At 53.0% G+C, this 17,856-nt stretch overlaps 5 protein-coding genes across 5 annotated transcripts; 3 read left to right on the top strand and 2 right to left on the bottom strand.

The window, feature by feature from the left end:
- Positions 1 to 315: 315 nt before the first annotated feature.
- Positions 316 to 2,643, top strand: COCSUDRAFT_42391 (DUF6-domain-containing protein; the record flags this gene model as incomplete). Its single annotated transcript, XM_005647256.1, has 6 exons — positions 316 to 366; positions 521 to 722; positions 1,042 to 1,277; positions 1,604 to 1,713; positions 1,831 to 2,053; positions 2,353 to 2,643. 6 exons carry the CDS (start codon positions 316 to 318, stop codon positions 2,641 to 2,643), a joined length of 1,113 nt encoding a protein of 370 aa, XP_005647313.1.
- Positions 2,644 to 3,424: 781 nt separating this feature from the next.
- COCSUDRAFT_16025 (hypothetical protein) lies at positions 3,425 to 5,382 on the top strand (the record flags this gene model as incomplete). The annotated part of the gene is made up of 5 exons (XM_005647255.1): positions 3,425 to 3,571; positions 3,662 to 3,830; positions 4,014 to 4,306; positions 4,496 to 4,701; positions 4,986 to 5,382. Coding segments are annotated over 5 exons (1,212 nt in total), but the record flags the coding sequence as incomplete, so codon positions are not given.
- A 955-nt stretch (positions 5,383 to 6,337) lies between these two features.
- COCSUDRAFT_42390 (hypothetical protein) lies at positions 6,338 to 8,101 on the bottom strand (the record flags this gene model as incomplete). The annotated part of the gene is made up of 6 exons (XM_005647254.1): positions 6,338 to 6,649; positions 6,879 to 7,019; positions 7,162 to 7,290; positions 7,391 to 7,482; positions 7,626 to 7,861; positions 8,022 to 8,101. 6 exons carry the CDS (start codon positions 8,099 to 8,101, stop codon positions 6,338 to 6,340), a joined length of 990 nt encoding a protein of 329 aa, XP_005647311.1.
- A 493-nt stretch (positions 8,102 to 8,594) lies between these two features.
- On the bottom strand, positions 8,595 to 15,022 carry COCSUDRAFT_53651 (26S proteasome regulatory subunit; the record flags this gene model as incomplete). Its single annotated transcript, XM_005647253.1, has 15 exons — positions 8,595 to 9,132; positions 9,449 to 9,645; positions 9,931 to 10,110; positions 10,394 to 10,521; positions 10,677 to 10,786; positions 11,155 to 11,307; positions 11,478 to 11,591; positions 11,746 to 11,877; positions 12,044 to 12,204; positions 12,389 to 12,565; positions 12,733 to 12,865; positions 13,316 to 13,549; positions 13,909 to 14,132; positions 14,254 to 14,407; positions 14,606 to 15,022. The coding sequence occupies 15 exons, from the start codon at positions 15,020 to 15,022 to the stop codon at positions 8,962 to 8,964; spliced, it is 2,685 nt and encodes an 894-aa protein (XP_005647310.1). The 3' UTR covers positions 8,595 to 8,961.
- Positions 15,023 to 15,874: 852 nt separating this feature from the next.
- Positions 15,875 to 16,578, top strand: COCSUDRAFT_63901 (hypothetical protein; the record flags this gene model as incomplete). The annotated part of the gene is made up of 4 exons (XM_005647252.1): positions 15,875 to 16,020; positions 16,170 to 16,251; positions 16,363 to 16,387; positions 16,529 to 16,578. 4 exons carry the CDS (start codon positions 15,875 to 15,877, stop codon positions 16,576 to 16,578), a joined length of 303 nt encoding a protein of 100 aa, XP_005647309.1.
- Positions 16,579 to 17,856: the final 1,278 nt, after the last annotated feature.

Below are 17,856 nucleotides of genomic sequence, written 5' to 3'. Positions count from 1 at the left end.
AGGAAATTTCTAGATCCTGAGCAATCGCGCTCGATCTACCGCAGAATGTAGAAAAGGTTGCAACTTCACATCTCTGAGCCGTGCCAAGGAGGTTAAGGGTTGCAGCGTCGCCCCTGCGGACTTCGAATATGACTTCCTAGGCAGAGAAGTAGTCATTCTGCAACCACAAGATCCTCGGGAGGCCACCAGCCTGTCAATCTGTAGCGCAGTGACGGGTAGGACCTGTCCAGCTTATGGCATTCAAGCCATCTACATTGAAACCTCCAGGAGCACCTCTCCGTGCCAAGCAGAGAAGTGCTTTCGGTGACTCAGAAGATGCTGAGCTGCAAGAGGCTTCTCACTCTCTGGATACCCCTCGGAAAGAAGGTGCTGACAGATCTGAGTCCCTTCCACATTGCCTTGCTGTATGCTCCATGCCAGTGGCCGAGTGTCTGACAAAGTGCTGCTGTTCAATGCCTGCGGTGCCTGCGACCGTTGGCTACCAATTTCAGTCAGAGTGGCTGCTGCAGGTGCACTGCAGCTCGTACCTGTCCCGGCGTGGCACTGCCAGCTGGCACTGGCCTTGACACAGACGGCCTTCTGCATCGGCAGCGTGTACCTCAAGTCCTGCCTGCGCCAAGTGAACTCTGCCAACGGCCAAGTATTCCACCCCATCATCTATGCCTTCCTGCGGGAAGTAATCGCGGGGCCCATCATGTGCGCCATGGCGTGGTTCATGACAGGTGATCCATCCAACATGTCTGCCACTTTGAGTCCATAATTATTATTGAAATTCGCCCGCTGCACTTATCAACATTACGCTTGGCCCACCCCAAAACTCTATCTCGCCTGCTCTTACGGGAAGCCTTCCAGCTCTTGCGGCTCTTAGAAATTGCGCAGAAAGCGTCAAACAGCGCAGAGCTGCCCCCCTCCGCAATGAGCGCGCTGCGTGCCCAAGTAGATGCACATGGGGGGTTGTGCGACCCTTTCGGCTTCGACTGTGCTGTACTCTGGCAGAGCATTTGTGGCAAGCAGCACCGAGTGCACTTTCATTGCGCGCAGGGCTGCTGCCGAGGAGGGTGGATCTGGTGCGGGTGATGGCGCTGGGGCTGTGCCTGTACTTCAACCAGCTCTTCTACATTGTGGGCATCGACATGTCGGGCGTGGTTGTGGCCACCTGCATGCAGCCCACCATCCCAGTCTTCACCGCCATGATCGCCGTGCTACTCAACCTGGAGGCCGGCTCCCTCCAAAAGTTCATCGGCATCGCGCTCGCAGTCGGCGGCTCCATCTGCATGGTCAGCCCCTCTTCTTCGTCTAGTTTGTCTGCTGCAGTGACCGGCTCCAAGGGAATGGTCATCCCCTCTTTATGTGCCAACCACACGCTGCAGTCGGCGGCTCAAATGTGCATGGTCTGCTTCTGTTTTGGTTTCAGGCAAATGCTTGCTGCAAGGTCTGGCTGCCTGAGGCGGTTCTGGTCGGCTCAAAAGCACTGGGTTCCAGGGACGTTGTGGACTCGCTTGTGTGCCGCGGCTCACCGTAGAGGGCTTGTCAAAGCGTGCATGCTTTGTTGAGACTGGGTTGAGAAAGCTCAATGGGGAAGTGATTGGGGTATGCGGCGCAGGTGTTGGGGGGCGTGGGGGGGCACCACACGGCGGCTGAGGGACGGCACCTGATGCTGGGCAACATGTTCCTGCTGCTCAACACGCTCGCGATGGCCTGCTACTACCTCAGGTCCGATCATACTCTCTCACTTTGGCTGCCACGCACCCTTCCTCGGCTACTTGTGTATGCTGAACACACTGAGTAGTGGTGGTGCAAGCAATGAGAATTTTAGCTGTGCTGCTGCAGCGCGAAGCAGCTGGTGGCCAAGTACCCGGCCATCTGCGTGGCGGCCTGGTCATACGTGACGGCGGCGGTGTGCATGGGGGCCACTGCGCTGCTGTTTGTGGAGCAGGACGGCTGGGAGGTGCCCCGGCAGCTGTGGGGCCCGCTGGTCTACTGGATCTTCATATGCTCCGTCATCGGCTATTACGTCGTCACCTGGGCCACGCAGTACTTGCCCGCCTCGCAGGTGCTGCCATATCACCGCGCTATTTGTATGAGAGTGTATGAAAACGTGTATGACAGCCCATGTCTGGCAGGAAATTTGCCTTCCTCAAAGTCTGCAGACTGTCTGCATACGCACCGTGCCTCCTGGCAGGAACCGCCTGCAATATATTGCAGTAGTAGTAGCTGTGGCAGTAGCAGTACTGGAGCAGTGCAATGTGACATTAAGTGAAGAAAAAACTCTGCAATGCACTGGACTGGCGTTTGTTTGTGCGGCTTCTGTGAAAAAAATGCGACATTGAGCGGTGCTTTGTGCATGGGCAGGTGGCTGCGTTCCAGTGCCTGCAGCCGATGGTGGGGACGGTGCTGGCGTTTGCAGTGTTGGGGGAGGAGCCGTCGATCTGGGACTTGGGCGCTGTTGGAGTGTTTGCGGGGCTGTTGCTGGTTGTGAGTGACAGGAAGGACGCCAAGGAGCATCCTGTCATGTTGGGCATGCGGCGAATACTGAGCCAGCAGAAGCTGCTGCATGGGCAGCTGTCTGGCGTGCTCCGGCCGCAGCAGAAGTTGAAGACTGCCAAGTCTGGGGGCAAGGCTGCCTGGCAGGAGGTTGTGTAGGAGAAGATAGATCTTTGAGCATACTGTGCTTTCAAGTCAAGTAATAGTCCTTGCAATTGATGCGAGTCCTCTCCTCGAACAATCGCTGCGGTTGTGGCTTGCAAGGCCGGCCACGTGCAAGATCAGACAGGGAAATTGCAATTGTCCGCAAATCGTGCAACTTCCCTGAGGCAAAAAGAGAGAGAATGCAATGCGATGTTTCTGGAGTAATGGCAAGGAGGGTCATGTTCTCAAGAACCTGCCACGTGCAGTGCGCCAAGGGAAACTTTGTCCTGGAAAACAGGGTGGATCTGCATACTGCATTCATATCCTGGATAGTTGCAATAACGGAAAGAGCATACAGATCTACTTTCCGTGTCGACTCAGCTGCCGATCCGTTCTAGATCACTCCGACTCAGGGTCTCTCCTGATACCCGTAATTCAATCATTCTCGTGAGAGAACACGGTGATAAATACAGAGATATGTTTCAACTATGTTTTGATGTGACATCAGGGAAGCACTTCAAGTGTTGCCTCCTGACGAGATTGTAACGCTTTCCATGTCGAGAGTTAGCATCTGATCTTGAACCAAGGCCAATTGTACAACCCATCCTTATGAAGTCAACCGAAGAGCAGGATAAATTGTCCCTTGTTATAATCGGATCAGGATGCGCAGCTCTGCATTTGCTCTCACGCCTGCCTGTGCGAGTGCTGAAGGTAACCCTCTGGACCGCTTTGAATACATCTAACGATCAATTGACGACCAGTACAGTCTTCTGAAGGGACATGCTTACAGGAAACCGTCTGTATCGATCAATCTGGGCAGTGGATGTCAGCCTGGAAGGAAAAACATTTGAACATTGGGACCCAGTATCTGCGGATGCCTGCAAACCACACCCCTCACAAGAGCCCTACAGCCTTGAGTTCCTTCTGCAAGCTGGAATCTCGCGTAAAGGTGTGGCGGCAGCATCATTCCCTCCTCTTCTGCCACCTGTCAAGCCTTCTAACTCTAGTAACACACCATGTCTGGAGAGCGCAGGAGCTTCTTCCCACAGAGGGAGCTTCCTTGGTACCATCCTTGCAGCTGTTGGAAGATTTCTGTCACGAAACCATCATCAAGAGCGCCATGGCTTACCTGCAAGGGCTGATCAAAGACAGCGTAACTGCGGTTCACCCGCATGAATATGATGAGGATGAGCCAGGCTCAGGTATTCTTCGCTTGCCCATCATTGCAAAAAGCTTCGGTCAATTTTGTCAAAATTATTTTCGCGCAATCAACAGCACTCGCTTCATGGCATGCATTTGTGAATGCGCAGACGGCTGCAGAGTCAGCCTGGCCAGCGGCAGAACAATCATCACAAAGGCTGTCGTTTACTGCAGCAGCCCCACAGTCCCGGTGTGGCCCACGTGGGTGCAGCCTGACACTTTCCCCGCTGCAAATGCGGAGCAAGCCTCAACACAATTGCCCGATGCAAATGGGCAGCAGGCCTCGGCAAAAGTGCCCCTCATTCAGCATGCGACTGACGTGCTGGTCAGCCAGACTGATGTGTCAGGCAGGGCAGTGGTGATCGTGGGTGGAGGCATGACAAGTGCTCAGCTGGCGCTGAGGGCGTGCAGTGGAGGGGCTGCCAGCACCACCCTCATCTGCAGACACAAGCTCTGCGTCGGAGCGCTTGACTGCGAGGTGCTTTGCTCTCATCTGATGATTGAAGACCTGACTCCAACACACATTTTCCTGCAACATGCAGATTGCTGAGCTACTGCTGAGCTGGATGCTGAGCTGGCTGAACACATATCTTGCTTGCTTCAATCAATGACAGACCTGCTGAAAACACAGACCTGCAGAAAAAACCAAGTACTAATGGTGCTCCAGGTGGGCTGGTTTGGGAACAAGGAGCTGGCACCCTACAGGGCAAACACCGACCATTTGCAGCGGATGCGGATGTGTCACACAGCGCGCGGGAGCGCCAGCATCAATGCGACGACCATGACTGATCTGCACAGCGCCGTCAGCGCTGGCAGGCTGCAGTTGCTGGAGGACTGTGAAGTGGCAAGCTCTTCGCAGCAGGGCCACCGGCTGTGCCTCTCCTTGCGGCACAGGACATGCCACGCCAGAAAGCATGCTGCCGCGGCACATGCGGAGCTGGAGTGTGTGAAGGGCGCCAGCAGTGAGACTTGTGGTAAATTAGTAGGAACTATTGCACGTGAGAAGTATACAATACTACTGGCATTGACAGTGCTACCTGGTTTCTGAATATTGGCTTGGCATGCCGGCGAAAAATATGATTTAGCCTGAAACATAGCCCATGCATGGACATATTTAAACCTAGCCGCTCGAGGTAACAATTTGGTCCTGCAGGCAGCGATGAATGCATATATGCGGATGTCTTGTGGCTGGCGACTGGGACAGCAGTGGATTGCCTGTCAGACCCTCTCCTGTCACAACTTCAAGCCGCTTGCCCCACAGAGATTGTTGGGGGCTACCCTGTGTTGGACGACAGCACACTGGCCTGGCCAGGGCTGCCTCTCTTCTTGCTGGGCCGCAGTGCAATGCTGTCCATCGGCCCTGCTGCAGGCATGCTTCACCCGCCCTCCTGCCAAAAAAATTCGATTATAATGCGAACGATGTCATGCCAAAGAATGGACTTTGATGGCTATATAAAGGTCTATAAATATAAATGTCTAGCACGAATGTCCAGAAAGATTAGTGAGCGTTTGCAAATTGATGGCGTGCAGGTGAGATGCCGGGCATGCGGATAGGGGCAGACCGCATTGTCAAGTGCATCATGGGAATTGTCAATGGTTATGGGCTGCCAGAGGTGCCGCCATGGATATCCATTGCCCAGCAGCTCGGAGATGAGCGAGGCCGCATTACTGAAGTGGAACTACCTGCATTTGACGACCCAGAAGAGGTGCTACCATTGGTAAGCTCTCGCACAACTTCCACCAAAGGAATTGAGATGCCTAAAACCCATGCACAATTTTACAAAAAATGGGCCGTCTTTTCATGGCTCCTGCATGTGCAGGATCGGATCACGCCAAGTCAGGCTGCACGTGCACCCTTCCAACGCAGACATGCAGCTGGTAAGCTGGAAGAGATCTCAGGCTACAAATGGAGTGATGATGCCTTCGAGGTCTGCATCACCATTCCTCTTTCTGAGCCCATCCCAAAGCAGCAGGTGCACAGACAAAATCAACACCTTGCTTACATACATATGCTTCTATTATGTCTTTCAAGTCTTTTAAAAAACTAATATATAGCATTTATAGGTGCCCTGCATGCACATGTATTCAAGCCATCTTGCGCTGAATGCACAGGTGCATGTGGTGTTTGAGGAGAGATCTCTGGAAGTATGGGCTGAGGGTGCCATCATTACACACCATTTGCATGTGCCCAAGCTGTACAGCCGCATCCTGCCAGCAAGGTGCAAGGTGAAGGCAAACAGCAAGCGCATGAGGGTCTACATCCTGCTCCACAAGGACAGCAACATTCAATGGCGATTCTTGAAAGGCTGACGTATTTCCTAAAATATGCCAGCATTGCTGATGTGCAAGGGTTTCACACAGCAACCCTTGTAAACCAATCTCATGTCATTCACAACATGTTCATGGCTCAAGGCAACATTTCTCTCAAATACTGCGCCAACGCATGGCAGCGATATTCAGTCATCCTTATCAGATTTTCTGGCATACATTGCAAAGATTTGGCATAAGGTCATGCTGCTGCCATGGCCTCGTCGTTGTGCGCAGCCTCCAGATCCGCCAGGAACTGGACTTCGGTGCGATGGCAGCCGCACATGTTGCAGACATGAAGCGAGCTGCCTGCCTGGATGGGCACCATAGTGCCAAAGCAGTCTGTCTGGGGGCACACATACTTCAGCAGGAACACCTGGATGTACCCTGCATCCGCCCGGTCCCCGTCCTGCTCTGCTTCTTCGCCCATGCTGCCAGCTTCCCGTTCCACTTCCATTTGCTCTTCGTCCCCAAGGTTGTCTGCCTCATCGTCGCTCGGCCATGTGCTCTCCTCCTGCATTGACACCACACTCGGTCTACTGAAGTTGACACTCATTGTCAGCCACTGTCTCTCTAGACTCCCAAGATTGGCAAGGATCCCAGACAGTAGCTACACTTCCTTACTATCCCTATGACAGTGCAAACAAGTGACTGACATTGGGGAAGGGGCCTGATTTTCCATTCCCTGGGGACAGTCAAAGAAGGTCGCCAAAGATTTGGGAAAGGGGTGAAAAGGAGTTCACCTTGCAGCGGGGGCAGTTGCAAGCAAAGCCATATTGGTCCTGGCATCGCTGCTGCCTGACATGGTAGCTGGTGTGCATGGGAAAGTAGCTCTGTGTGAACTCCTCACCGGCCGGCAGATTATGCAGGGCCTTAAAATGCACCTGTACACACCCCTGATATTCTCAGACACACATCCACCAGGCCGGCTATTTGGTCATGCACAATCCGGCAGTGCATGTCCCAGCCTCATAAGGACATGCGGAAGAATGGAGTCAAGCTACACTTCATAGACATGTCACGCACCGCAGTGTTTTCCGGCGCGTTCACATCTGCTTCATCAAAGTTGTCCACCCGTGCAACATTCGGCAGGCACTCGTGGTTGAGGAGGGATGCCTTCGGATAGAGGGCCGTCCCTCGGATCCTCCTCTCACCCTGCCACAGAATCCAGATTTGCTTGAGGTTGATGTGCTGTTCCCAAGACATTGTTCCTTGACCTCAGCTGGCAATTTCTGTTGTTGAGGCAAAACCTCACCTCGGGCCCTGAGGGTGCCATGATGCCATAACCATTCAGCTCCTCCTTGGCAAGGGCATCCGCCACCTCCTCAGGTGATAAAGGCCTTGATCCTGCATATTCTCGGATAAAAAATTATCCTGGTAGTTGTGCAGACTGCAGCAGCAGCATGCTGGCTGCTTCAGCTGCAGACCCCTAAAATAAAACGCGAGGGGAATGCAGAACAAATACTCCCTAGATCTGCCAACTGTCGCACCTGCCAACTGCGGCAGCTGTGCGGATAATGTTGCGGTGCTCAGCCGCCGGAACAGGTCAGAAGAGTCTTTGCTCCTGCTGTGTGCTGCCCCAGAGAGGCCTGCAAAAGCTGCCCATCTGGCGCTGGCTGCCTCATCATGGGTTGAGGCCATGAACAGCGCCTGTGCCTGCACCAGGAAGCGCAGAGTTGCGATGCTCTCCCCGCTCAGCCCATGCATGTCCAGCTTTGCAAGCGTCCTGCATGCAGTCACAAGTGTGATTGCAGGACTTGCACGCCGCGCAGACAGTGAATAGTACGCTAATACAGGCTCATGCATGTTGCATGAATGCTTTATATGGCAATATAACATCAGTAATCATGCTGTGATGAGTTTTGGGAGCAAGCTTGCCTGCACACAGCAGGTGAATGACCAGCTGGGTCCTGGCGAGCCCGGCGCTCACAGTCAGCAGAGCAAAACATAGCCTGGCCACAGTCATTGCATGCCACAGTGTCTGCACAAGCATAATAAAACGAATCTTTCAGCGAAGTAAATTTGTGCATTGTGCAGCATGATGGTCAGTAGAGAGGCCGGCTGCTTTTAGGGATGTGCAGAGCTACTCACCACTTCTGCCGGCCTGTGTACGCAAACAAGCAGTGCAAAACTCTCCCACATCGTTTTGAGCTATCATTATAGGAAGATCTGAAAGGATAACTTCGCCTGCAGCGACATTTCTTCCAGCCTTCAACCCCTTTCCTCTGCCAGGGATGTCGACAACGACGGCTACGTCCGTATTCATCATTATTGATACAATGTCACGGATGTATTAGACTACAGATATCTGCCTCATCAAGAAGTTAGAGAGACATTGCAAAAGCGATGAGATTGATCGCCGCCCATGCCGGTGCCACATTGCAGCTTCCAGGAGAGAGGAAGCTAGCTTTCCAAGTATGAACCCCACCTGGAAAATGCCCCTAGCAGACAAAGTCGACGAACTGTTTGGACATCACATAGTACATGAGCTAGGCATGTTACATGAGCACTGATCTCAAGCGCGTCCCATTGCTTTCAGGAGGGCACACGCATGTGCCCACCGTGGCTGGCAGCACTGCTTGAGCAGCACTGCTTGACCCCCTGTTGCAGTCCTAAGAGTTCCTTCCATGAGGTTTAATGCGACAGACCGCCCATCGTCAAAGCATCTACAGCCTGCCAACCAGTTTGTTCAATGACAAAGCCTCACCTGAGGCTACACCGTCTCAGGTCAGGTCTATTGCATGTGCATGCAGCCCTAGGTGCACGCAGTGCGCCGCCCCCATCCAAGTGTCAACATGACAAGCATTGCACATGGCATATGTGCGCCTATTCTTGGGACTCTACATAGTCGGGGTTCTCTTTGAGGATGACGATGCCCTCCAGGACGCTGGACAGCGGCAGGTACTTGTTGGTCGCCAGCTCAGCGCGGTCCCCCACGCTCAGCAGCACCGGTGTCGTGTGCGTCTGGAACCCTGTGATTGTCTTGGGCCGCCCAGCCTGCCACGCCAAACCACTGCAAATCAGGACATGTGCAGAGACCTCTGGGTATCAAAATATCAGGCACTCCTGTGCATCCTGCTGAGCCATGACACTGACCAATCATGCTGTAATTCTCTCTCTCTCTCTCTCTCTCTCTCTCTCTCTCTCTCTCTCAGACAAGGTTTCGAGGAACTGTCAGGAGGATACACTCCCAACGCTGCATTGAAAATGCGCTGGCACTAGCATGCACATCAAGGAAGTTTTCAGCCGATCCGCGCACTCATCTACAATATTTTGTGCGCTGCAGGGACAGCACATGGCTTAGGGGGTGCACCTGGGCGACGGTGTCGATGGCCTGGCCGACCCTGACTGAGACGGGCAGCAGCTTGCCGGCGGTGTCCACGGTCATGAGCATGCGCGGACGCATGGCAGCCGTCAGGTAGTAGAGCACGTACGGGTGCTTGCCGCCCAGCGAGCTCTTCAGGTCAAAGCAGCTGTGCAGCAGCGCCAGAATGCCCGCCAGCTGCACGCCTGCAGTTTCACCCCACACCCTCTCACCTCAGGTTCTGTCACTTGCCATAGACCCACCACATCGCCTGCCAGCAGCCGTTCTTCCAATTCTGGTATTGCTGGATTCTGTTATTGCTGGACATTTCTCATTTCACGGCATTGGGGGAGCAGAAAACACAATTATCTGTGCTTACACTGATATTCAAACTCATAGTTCTGCACAACTCTGTCTCTGAACTTCCTCTACAGCTGCCTGCAAAGGGCAGCCAGGGGTATAAAGAGAGGGGGGTGAGAAGGGAGGAGCACCTGAGAGGAGGTGGCCGTCGGTGTGGGTGGGGGCGAGATTAAGCAGGCCCTTGCCCATGTGCACAAGCCCCTGGGCGATGCGCACCAGGAACAGCAGCGTCGGCTCCTTGTAGTAGTAGCTGCCCAGGCTGCGCAGCATGCCAGCCAGCCGCGCATTGTTTGTGCCCGCGCCGATGATGCCTGCAGCAGACACCTGACACTCATCAGCTCATGGCCACGGATTGTTCTCGCCTAAACCTATGCATATCAGTATTTCTGATGCAGTCTCACCGACCCCACTGTGTCCTGTGAGGCTTCCTTTAGGCTGATATTGTTTCTGTGCACAAAAAAATATGAAAAGCAAAAACAAGTGGCCTAGGAAGAAATTTATTAAACAGAACCCAATTATGTATGCTGGACAGCTTCCGCTGTGCAGTTGGTGTTTCTGCGCACACAGAAAAGTGGCCCGGGAAGGGGGATTTACCTAGGGAGACGACGGCGTTCTGCGCGACTTCGACGTCAGTGTCGTGGGAGAGCCTGGAGAGCGCGTCCATGGACCCCAGCGTGGGGTTGCTCACATTCAGCAGCGCCAAGGCCAGTGGCACTGCTCGCCTGCACCAGCCAACCCCGCACAGCAATGAGACTTCTGTCAAATCCCTTCCAAATTTTGCAGCCCCCCACTAACGTAGGTGGGCGAAAATAAACCCACAATATGAGCACAGAGGATAGGCACAGAAGACGGCATGGGTGGCGGGGTGAAGCGGTACCTAACAGAGGGTTCCCCGTACTGCAGCAGGTGCTCGAGGGCGCGGTGGGCCATGGAGATGCCCAGCTCCTCCGACAGCGCCACGAGCGCAATGCCCAGCGTGGCAGGGCCCTGGTGCGCCACCTGCACGCCACATGCATTCCCAGCTAAAGCCCATGTGCTAGGAAACGGTATATATCTGGCCCACCCTCCCTCCCTTTCATTCTGGCCTGCTCCAAAGCTAGGAGTTCATTGGGTGAGCTCCTAGAACCGGGGCCACGTTCTTGTTGTAAAACATCATGTGCATATCTGCTTGCTTGCTTGTCTGGCAAACAGGCCATAATGGTGACTTTCTGCTGTTTTCCATTTGCTGCATGTGCTCAAGCAGGCTAGCAATCATCAGCTGAACGGCAAGCTCAGGTATAAATTGGACTGCTGCAAAACACATTGCTGAAGGAGGCAGTTATAGAGAATGCATGCTGAAAGGAGCGTCCACAGACCTTCCAGGCGGCGTTCTCCTCGACCTCGATGTGCTCGCCGCAGGTGGCCAGCAGGCTCTGGATCTGCAGCACGTCGCCCGTGCCCGCGTACGCCAGCGTTTGCAGCACCACCTGCCCGTACTTGGATATGCGCTCGTTCAGCGTCTTGGCCACCTGCGCACCGTAGTTTCCATTTAAAAACCACCAGGACCTCAAATGATTACAGATGCTGCAGATCAACAGACAAACCACAGTTGAGGTTAGTGGTGACACAGTCCGCAAGGTCTTGAAAGGAGGCGGAAGACAAAAGACAAGAGCGGGTTTGAGGAGTGCGGGGCACAGACCTCGACGGTGGCCTCGACGGCGCCCTGCTTGCCCAGGAAGAGGAGGCCCAGGCCCAGCACCATCTGCTTCGCCCAGGGCTCCGCCAGCTCCGCCTCGCCCCTCAGCATCAGCGCCTGCCACCAGCACGACAGAGCTTAGAACCAGCAACCCCATTCATGCCATCACCCTAACAACAGTGCGGGTGCTCTTTCGCCATGCCTGTGTGGCCTTGAGAAAGGTCTGCAGCTCTCTTGTCCATGGAAAATTGCAAGGAGGAAAGGACATCACCTGGAGGATGGCCTCCACGCTGCTGGCATGGCAGGTGCCCACAAATACCAGGCCCAGCGCCACAGCTGCAAAGCTGGCCACCTCAATTGAGATGTCCGGATCTGTGATCAGCGGAGTCAGCAGATCGCCCACCTGCGCACGGTCACCAATCCTCCACCCTCAAAATCGCAATCAGTGCGAATGGAGTGATTGCACAAACTGAGTATTTCTCCCATCAGCTGCATGACATGAAGAAAGAGGGCATGCAATCAAGCGGTGCGCATGCCAGGATGGCTGCGACTCGGAAGGGGCAGCTCACCTCCTCTTTCTGAGTGCCAGCGTAGGCCAGGCCGAGGCCCATGATGGCTCCTATTCTGACGACGGGATCGTGCTTCTCCACAAAGTCGTACAGCAGCGCATACGCTGGGTCGTTCTCGTGCTGCACCCCGCAATTGAGAATGCCCACCGCTAACAACGCCCCTGTCACACGTCACAGACCCATGCACCTCAGAATTGGCAGTGCAAGGCCCTGCGCCATCAGCCATGCTCCCTACACTTTTCATCAAGGTCACCACACTTTCTCACAGGTCAATAATGCTTGTAAACATGCATTCACATCAACATATCTGCATTTTTTTGTGTCAGGGGAGTGGTGAAGGCCCACCTGCAACGACATGGTTGTCTTTGGAGTAGAGGTACTTGTCAATGAGGGGGAGGCCGCCCTCGATGTCCCAGAGGGTGATCATGCCCAGAGAGGCAGCCGCCGCAGTCTTGCCCTGGTCCTTATTCTTGAAGATCCAGTGCACCCTGTCCGAGCCGCTCGCCTCTGCCTCTGGTTCCACTGCAATAAAAAATTCTCAGTGTCAGGGCTGCCTTGCAGTTTGTACAGCAGTAGTCCTGCGATGCATAACGTGTATGCAGAGCACTTCAAAGATGTGCCTATCATGCAGCTGATGCGTACGGTTGAGAGACAGTAAAAAGGCAAGTGGCATGCACTGCATGCATCACCTGTCATCAGCTTGTCGTGCCCAAAGCCGGCATTCACAAATGCGTTCACAAATGTAGATGCCAGGTTCTGCCGCGCTGAATCCACTGCCGGCCCCGCTGGTGCCCTGCCCTCCACCAGATGCGTTTTGTACACCTGCAAGCCACACCTCTCAGGATGTGAACCTCACATCTCGGACGGCAACCAATAGCATGTACAGTTGTCTTTTTTTTGTCTCTGCAGCAGCTCCTTCTGCCAATGGCCTCCCAGCAGCATGCCTCTCAATAAAGCATTGCAGGGGATGGCGATCTCTGGGAAATGGTCCTGCCACAGGTGTTCATGCTTCCTGGGTGAGACATTGTCAAAGCCTGTCAGGGCAACCTGTCACGGCAAGGCTTGTGCTCCACTGACACGGACGAAAGCAACATGCATGCAAAGGGACCTCAGGCAGCCAGCTGCAGACTGATGGCATGCTGCACTCTCACGGATGAAGCTGACATGCATGCAAGGGAGCACTGTGGCAGCTCGCTGCAGACTGATATCGTGCCGCACTGACATGCAAGCAAAGTGCTGCAGCAACTGGCTGCGCACTGAGGGCGCACAGACCTCTTCAGGGAGCTTGGCTTCCATGACGTCGAGGTCGCGGGCAAGGGAGAGGTAGAGCTCGGAGAGCTTGGAGTTGGAGATAATCTCCTGCAGCTCCATCTGCAGGTCCTCGTCCATGCTGGCGCCCGCGGTGTCCTCCAGGTTGAGCGCCACGCCCTGCCGCGCCAGCAGGTACCCCAGCTGCTTCTTTATCAGTGCGTCCTCGCACGACGCCACCGTCCTCTTTACCAGCTCCTGCTCACAGAAAACGACTACTTAGATTATTCTAAATTATTCAAAATGGCATGCAAGTCGACAATCATGGTCTCTCCCGCTGTGAACAGATACTAATTTCACCCCTCACAGAAATTCTCTCCGAACAATTGTCCTTTCACACCATATATCATTTGGCTTCACACCTCCAACAGCCATGCTGTTGACCGTGATTTATATTGAAATACTATCGGGGAGATTCATCAGTTCCTCTTTGGAATGGTTGTGCAGCATCAACCATGTCAGAGAAGGACAGACAAGGCTTGCTCCTTTAGCTAGAATAGGGTCCTGCACCAGAGCATCACATGGTGCCGATGGCTGAATATCAGGTGCGTACGCACCGTGTCATTCATTTTGAGGGCGATGCGCAGGGCGTCAGCTTCCTGGCCCTGCTTGGAGTAGATGTCATAGGCGGTCTGCAGGACCGCCTTGTCATCGCCCTCGGGCAGGTACGCGCAGCAGGAAACCAGGTACAAGCACGTCCTGCCATAATTCTTGGCGTCCACATGCTGCACCAGCCACTCCAGCTTCTCTGTCTCCAGCAGCAGATCCACTGCCTCCGGCTCTGCACCAAAATACCAAGACCCCTTCCGGCTTTGTATTGTTGAGGTTATTGGAACGTTGGTGCAAGTGAGGCCAACGTGGTGATTTAGCAAATAAAAGCAGCGCTACCAAGAGGAGCATGCCTGCATTGTGGGACATGTGGTAGGGGAGAATCTTGGCCACAAGCTCTAGCAGGTCCTCCACAGGCTCCTCCTTTTCCCTGCGAGAATTGTACTCCTGCCCAATCTCGCCTGACAAGCTCCGCACATACTCGTGGCCCCAGCTTCCCACCTCATCCTGTGCATGGCACAAGTACCCTGATAAAAGGTACAGCCTATGACTACGTGATGCTTTCAAGTATTCACACACTTCCTATGATAAAATCGTCCTCTTTGCATAGGATGTATCACAAAAGTGGACTGTTTTGCTCCCAGCAACAGCGCATGATCCCGATGAATTTATCCTGTCATGCGTGAGATCAATAATGCCGCACACCTTGCTGCCCGATAGCCTATACTTCAGGCAGGCACGCTCTCCTTCCTTGCTGGTTGTGATTGCCAGCACAGACAGCGTATCGGCCAGCTGCTGCTTGTTTTTCCCGTCGGGCGTCTTCTCAAAGACTTCTGCCAAGGTCTGATAATGGGATATCAGGAATTTCAGCGGTTTAGGCACGCTTGTCATAGAAGTGGTGGCTGATCGAATCTCTGTTGAGACGCTTTGAAGGGCCAGCGCTTGCACGCCCGGATCACCCTCAGCGATGCGAGAGACCATGAGGGCCAGATTACTTTTAAGTTCCAAATCTTCCTCGGAGAGGTCAGCATCCTTCTCTTCCTCTGGTTTCAACTTCTTCTTTTTCACTGCTGCCTTCTTTTTGTCGTCTGGCCCTGCATCCTGCACCTTGTCTTCCACCATGCTTGCAAGATTCTAAACAAATCAATCTGGTTGTATTCTTTTCAGGATCCCAATCTCTGTCCTTTCGCTGCTTTCCCCCAAGACGCTCCATGAGTCCAAGCGCACGTGTACTTCACGTGCCGGTTCTTGGGGTCGCGAAATATGGAGAGGTGTTCGGAATTGGCTTCCTTTGTTCCACGGACACATATATTATTAGGACATCCACAAACCAGAAAAAACGTTCTGATAAACTAAGTGTTGTGCATTCATCCAAGATGGCTCTCGCAATGACATCGAACGCAGCTCTGTTGAGGCCCTTCACCTCAACCCGTGCACCGGCAGCACAAAGGACAGGTTCGCCTGCATCGACTTGCCCCATATCCCTCACCAGTGCACCTTCAATTTGCATTTTTGCATTCAATCCTACTTATGGGGTGTCACCGCCCCACGACGTGAATTTTCCTACGCTAGGGCGTGCACTATCTGATTTCGGGCTGCGATGATAAGTATCATGTTTGCTCAATCTCCATCTAGTGGGGGTATATTTTTGATTTTACAGCACTTACCTTTATCAAGATAAACCAACGGATCGTGTAGCAATGACCGATTCCGAGTGCCCACTGAGTCCCTTGTGCGGCATGCGAAGAGTTCGGGAGGTTCATGAGCAACGCTTGGACTGTTTCAGCGAGGATGTTAGAGGTTTTCGAGATATGAATACTTGACTACTGCAGATAATGTTGCCCACTCAATCAGATCCATTAGCATGGTGAGCCGGGCCCCCAGCATCGGTTTCCTTGCCACAGTGTCCTCAACTTCTGGGTGGTTTCTTGGACAGGGAATGCGCGGATCTCTTCTCGTGCACCTCGTGTGGTGATGGCGGCTGGGCCTAACAGCGAGAGGACTGGTGTCTCTGAGGGGCGCGAGGGAGTGCTGCCTGGCCTGAAGAACTGGCCCCCAAAGGGCATCACTGAGAGCGGCAACCCAAAGCCCGAAGACGACCCCCTCAACCAGGCAGCAGAGTAATATTCTGACCATGAACTTGTAGAAGTTTTCACCGCTGTTATCCACATTCTAGGCTCTTCTTCTATCAGTACCGTGACTAGAGCTCTCTTTGGGGAGTTATTGCTTTATGGTAGATCTGACATAACCTGTGGGTGCTGGTGAGCAGGCAGGGCAATGTCCAGGGCTACAAGCGTGTGGACGGACCCTCTGACGAGGAAGTTGCAGAGAAGAAGAAGAAGCAGCGCGAGGTGGGTGTTTAATATCTTCAAGACCTTACTGGTTTACATTTGAGAATGCTGTTGCCATGCATGAAATATAGCCAGATGATGGCTAAACTTTATTCATGTGGTGTTCTGCAGGAGTCACCCTTCAGCAACCCCAACCGTGAGTTTATCTTTTCTCCAAGGACCTCGCACACGAAGCTTCCAAATTGTTGAACTATTGCTAGTGCAAAACATTTGCTGGCGTTTCCTGCATTACATTTGTTAGGCACAATTTGAGTCTATTTTCCTGTCTATTGAACAGGCCCTGGCGGCACCCAGATTGGCGGCGGTGGCGAAGGATCTGCTTCATAAATCCTTGAGCGAGAGTGTATTCTGCAGACTCAGTCCAGCTGGCCAGATGAGTACCAATTACTGTGCATGTACCCCTGTGTGCAGCTTGTGCAGGGGCACTTGAATATATGAATCTGTGATTGTTTTGTGCTTAGTAGTAAAGGATTCTTTTGGTGAGATGGTGAGCTGCAGTGCTGGTGAGAGAGCCGAGGAACAGATATGCAGAAGTTTTTGGAAGTTCAGATGGCATATGCATGCATGCATTAATATTATGGTTGGCAGAAGCACTATAAGCACAATACTGTAAGCAGTGTTTTTGCTGAAGAATTTACAATGTAATATTGTTGGCCATGTTAAAAGCGGAGACCGTATGACACTTTGTAATTATTTCAGAGTTCAAACTGCAGATAGGCATCCAGATCCCATGTACACAATCACTTGTATGTCACCTTCGATTTCACAATTTCCTGGGCTTTTTTCAACCGTTCTTCTCCTACTGCAAGTTCTAAAAATGCTTGCAACCTTATGGTCGCCTTCTCCTTCCCCCAATTCTCCCTGTAATCAGTCAGCAGAGGTCCATTCATGGGGGGATGAGCTAAATAAAGTGGAGCATATCCATTTTCAACATAATGAGCACACTCTGTCGATCAGGATCTTGCATGCATGCATGTGGTTTTGAACATACCTGAACCACTCTCTAGGCCTGAGTTCTGACTGCTGTTGTTTCCGGAGCAATTCTCTGAAGACTGGCACCACATCCTCCTCGCTGTCAAAAACGGCGCCAGTCTGGTTATTGACATACTTCCAGCCTCCTAAGATGTGCCGGTTCACAAGTATGGGCACATTGAGGCTCAGGCCTTCTACTAGCACCCGCGGCGATGCATCATGCACATTTGGCGCGAACAAAACCCTGCAATCACCACGGCAATATGATGTGGATTCCCGAACAATCCCAAGCCAAGGAAAGTGGATTGTCTTTGAGCAGGTGGATGTTGTCTAATTGTCTAAAACATCAAGTCATGGATTACAAAACTTGATCTTGGACATGATGGGCTCTTGCAGAGAAACAGCACCTATATAATGGCTCTTTACAGCAGCTATTACTTCAGATTGAGGAGGCTGGGCGCACCGTGAGCTTTCTATATACCGCAGGAAGTCCTTCCAGGGGGTGGAGGGCCCATGGGAGACAATGTGGCCAGAAGCTATCAAGGGAGACAAATCATGGTCTTCCTGTTTATTCAAATCGCGGCCCATTATGATCACCTGCAACATTCTTGGAATTTGCAAGCTGCACTGCAC

The sequence above is a fragment of the Coccomyxa subellipsoidea genome (genome assembly GCF_000258705.1).
Source record: "Coccomyxa subellipsoidea C-169, whole genome shotgun sequence".
Taxonomy (NCBI): domain Eukaryota; kingdom Viridiplantae; phylum Chlorophyta; class Trebouxiophyceae; family Coccomyxaceae; genus Coccomyxa; species Coccomyxa subellipsoidea.
Note: the sequence above shows the minus strand (reverse complement) of the source record. Positions and strands in the feature narration are given on the sequence as shown.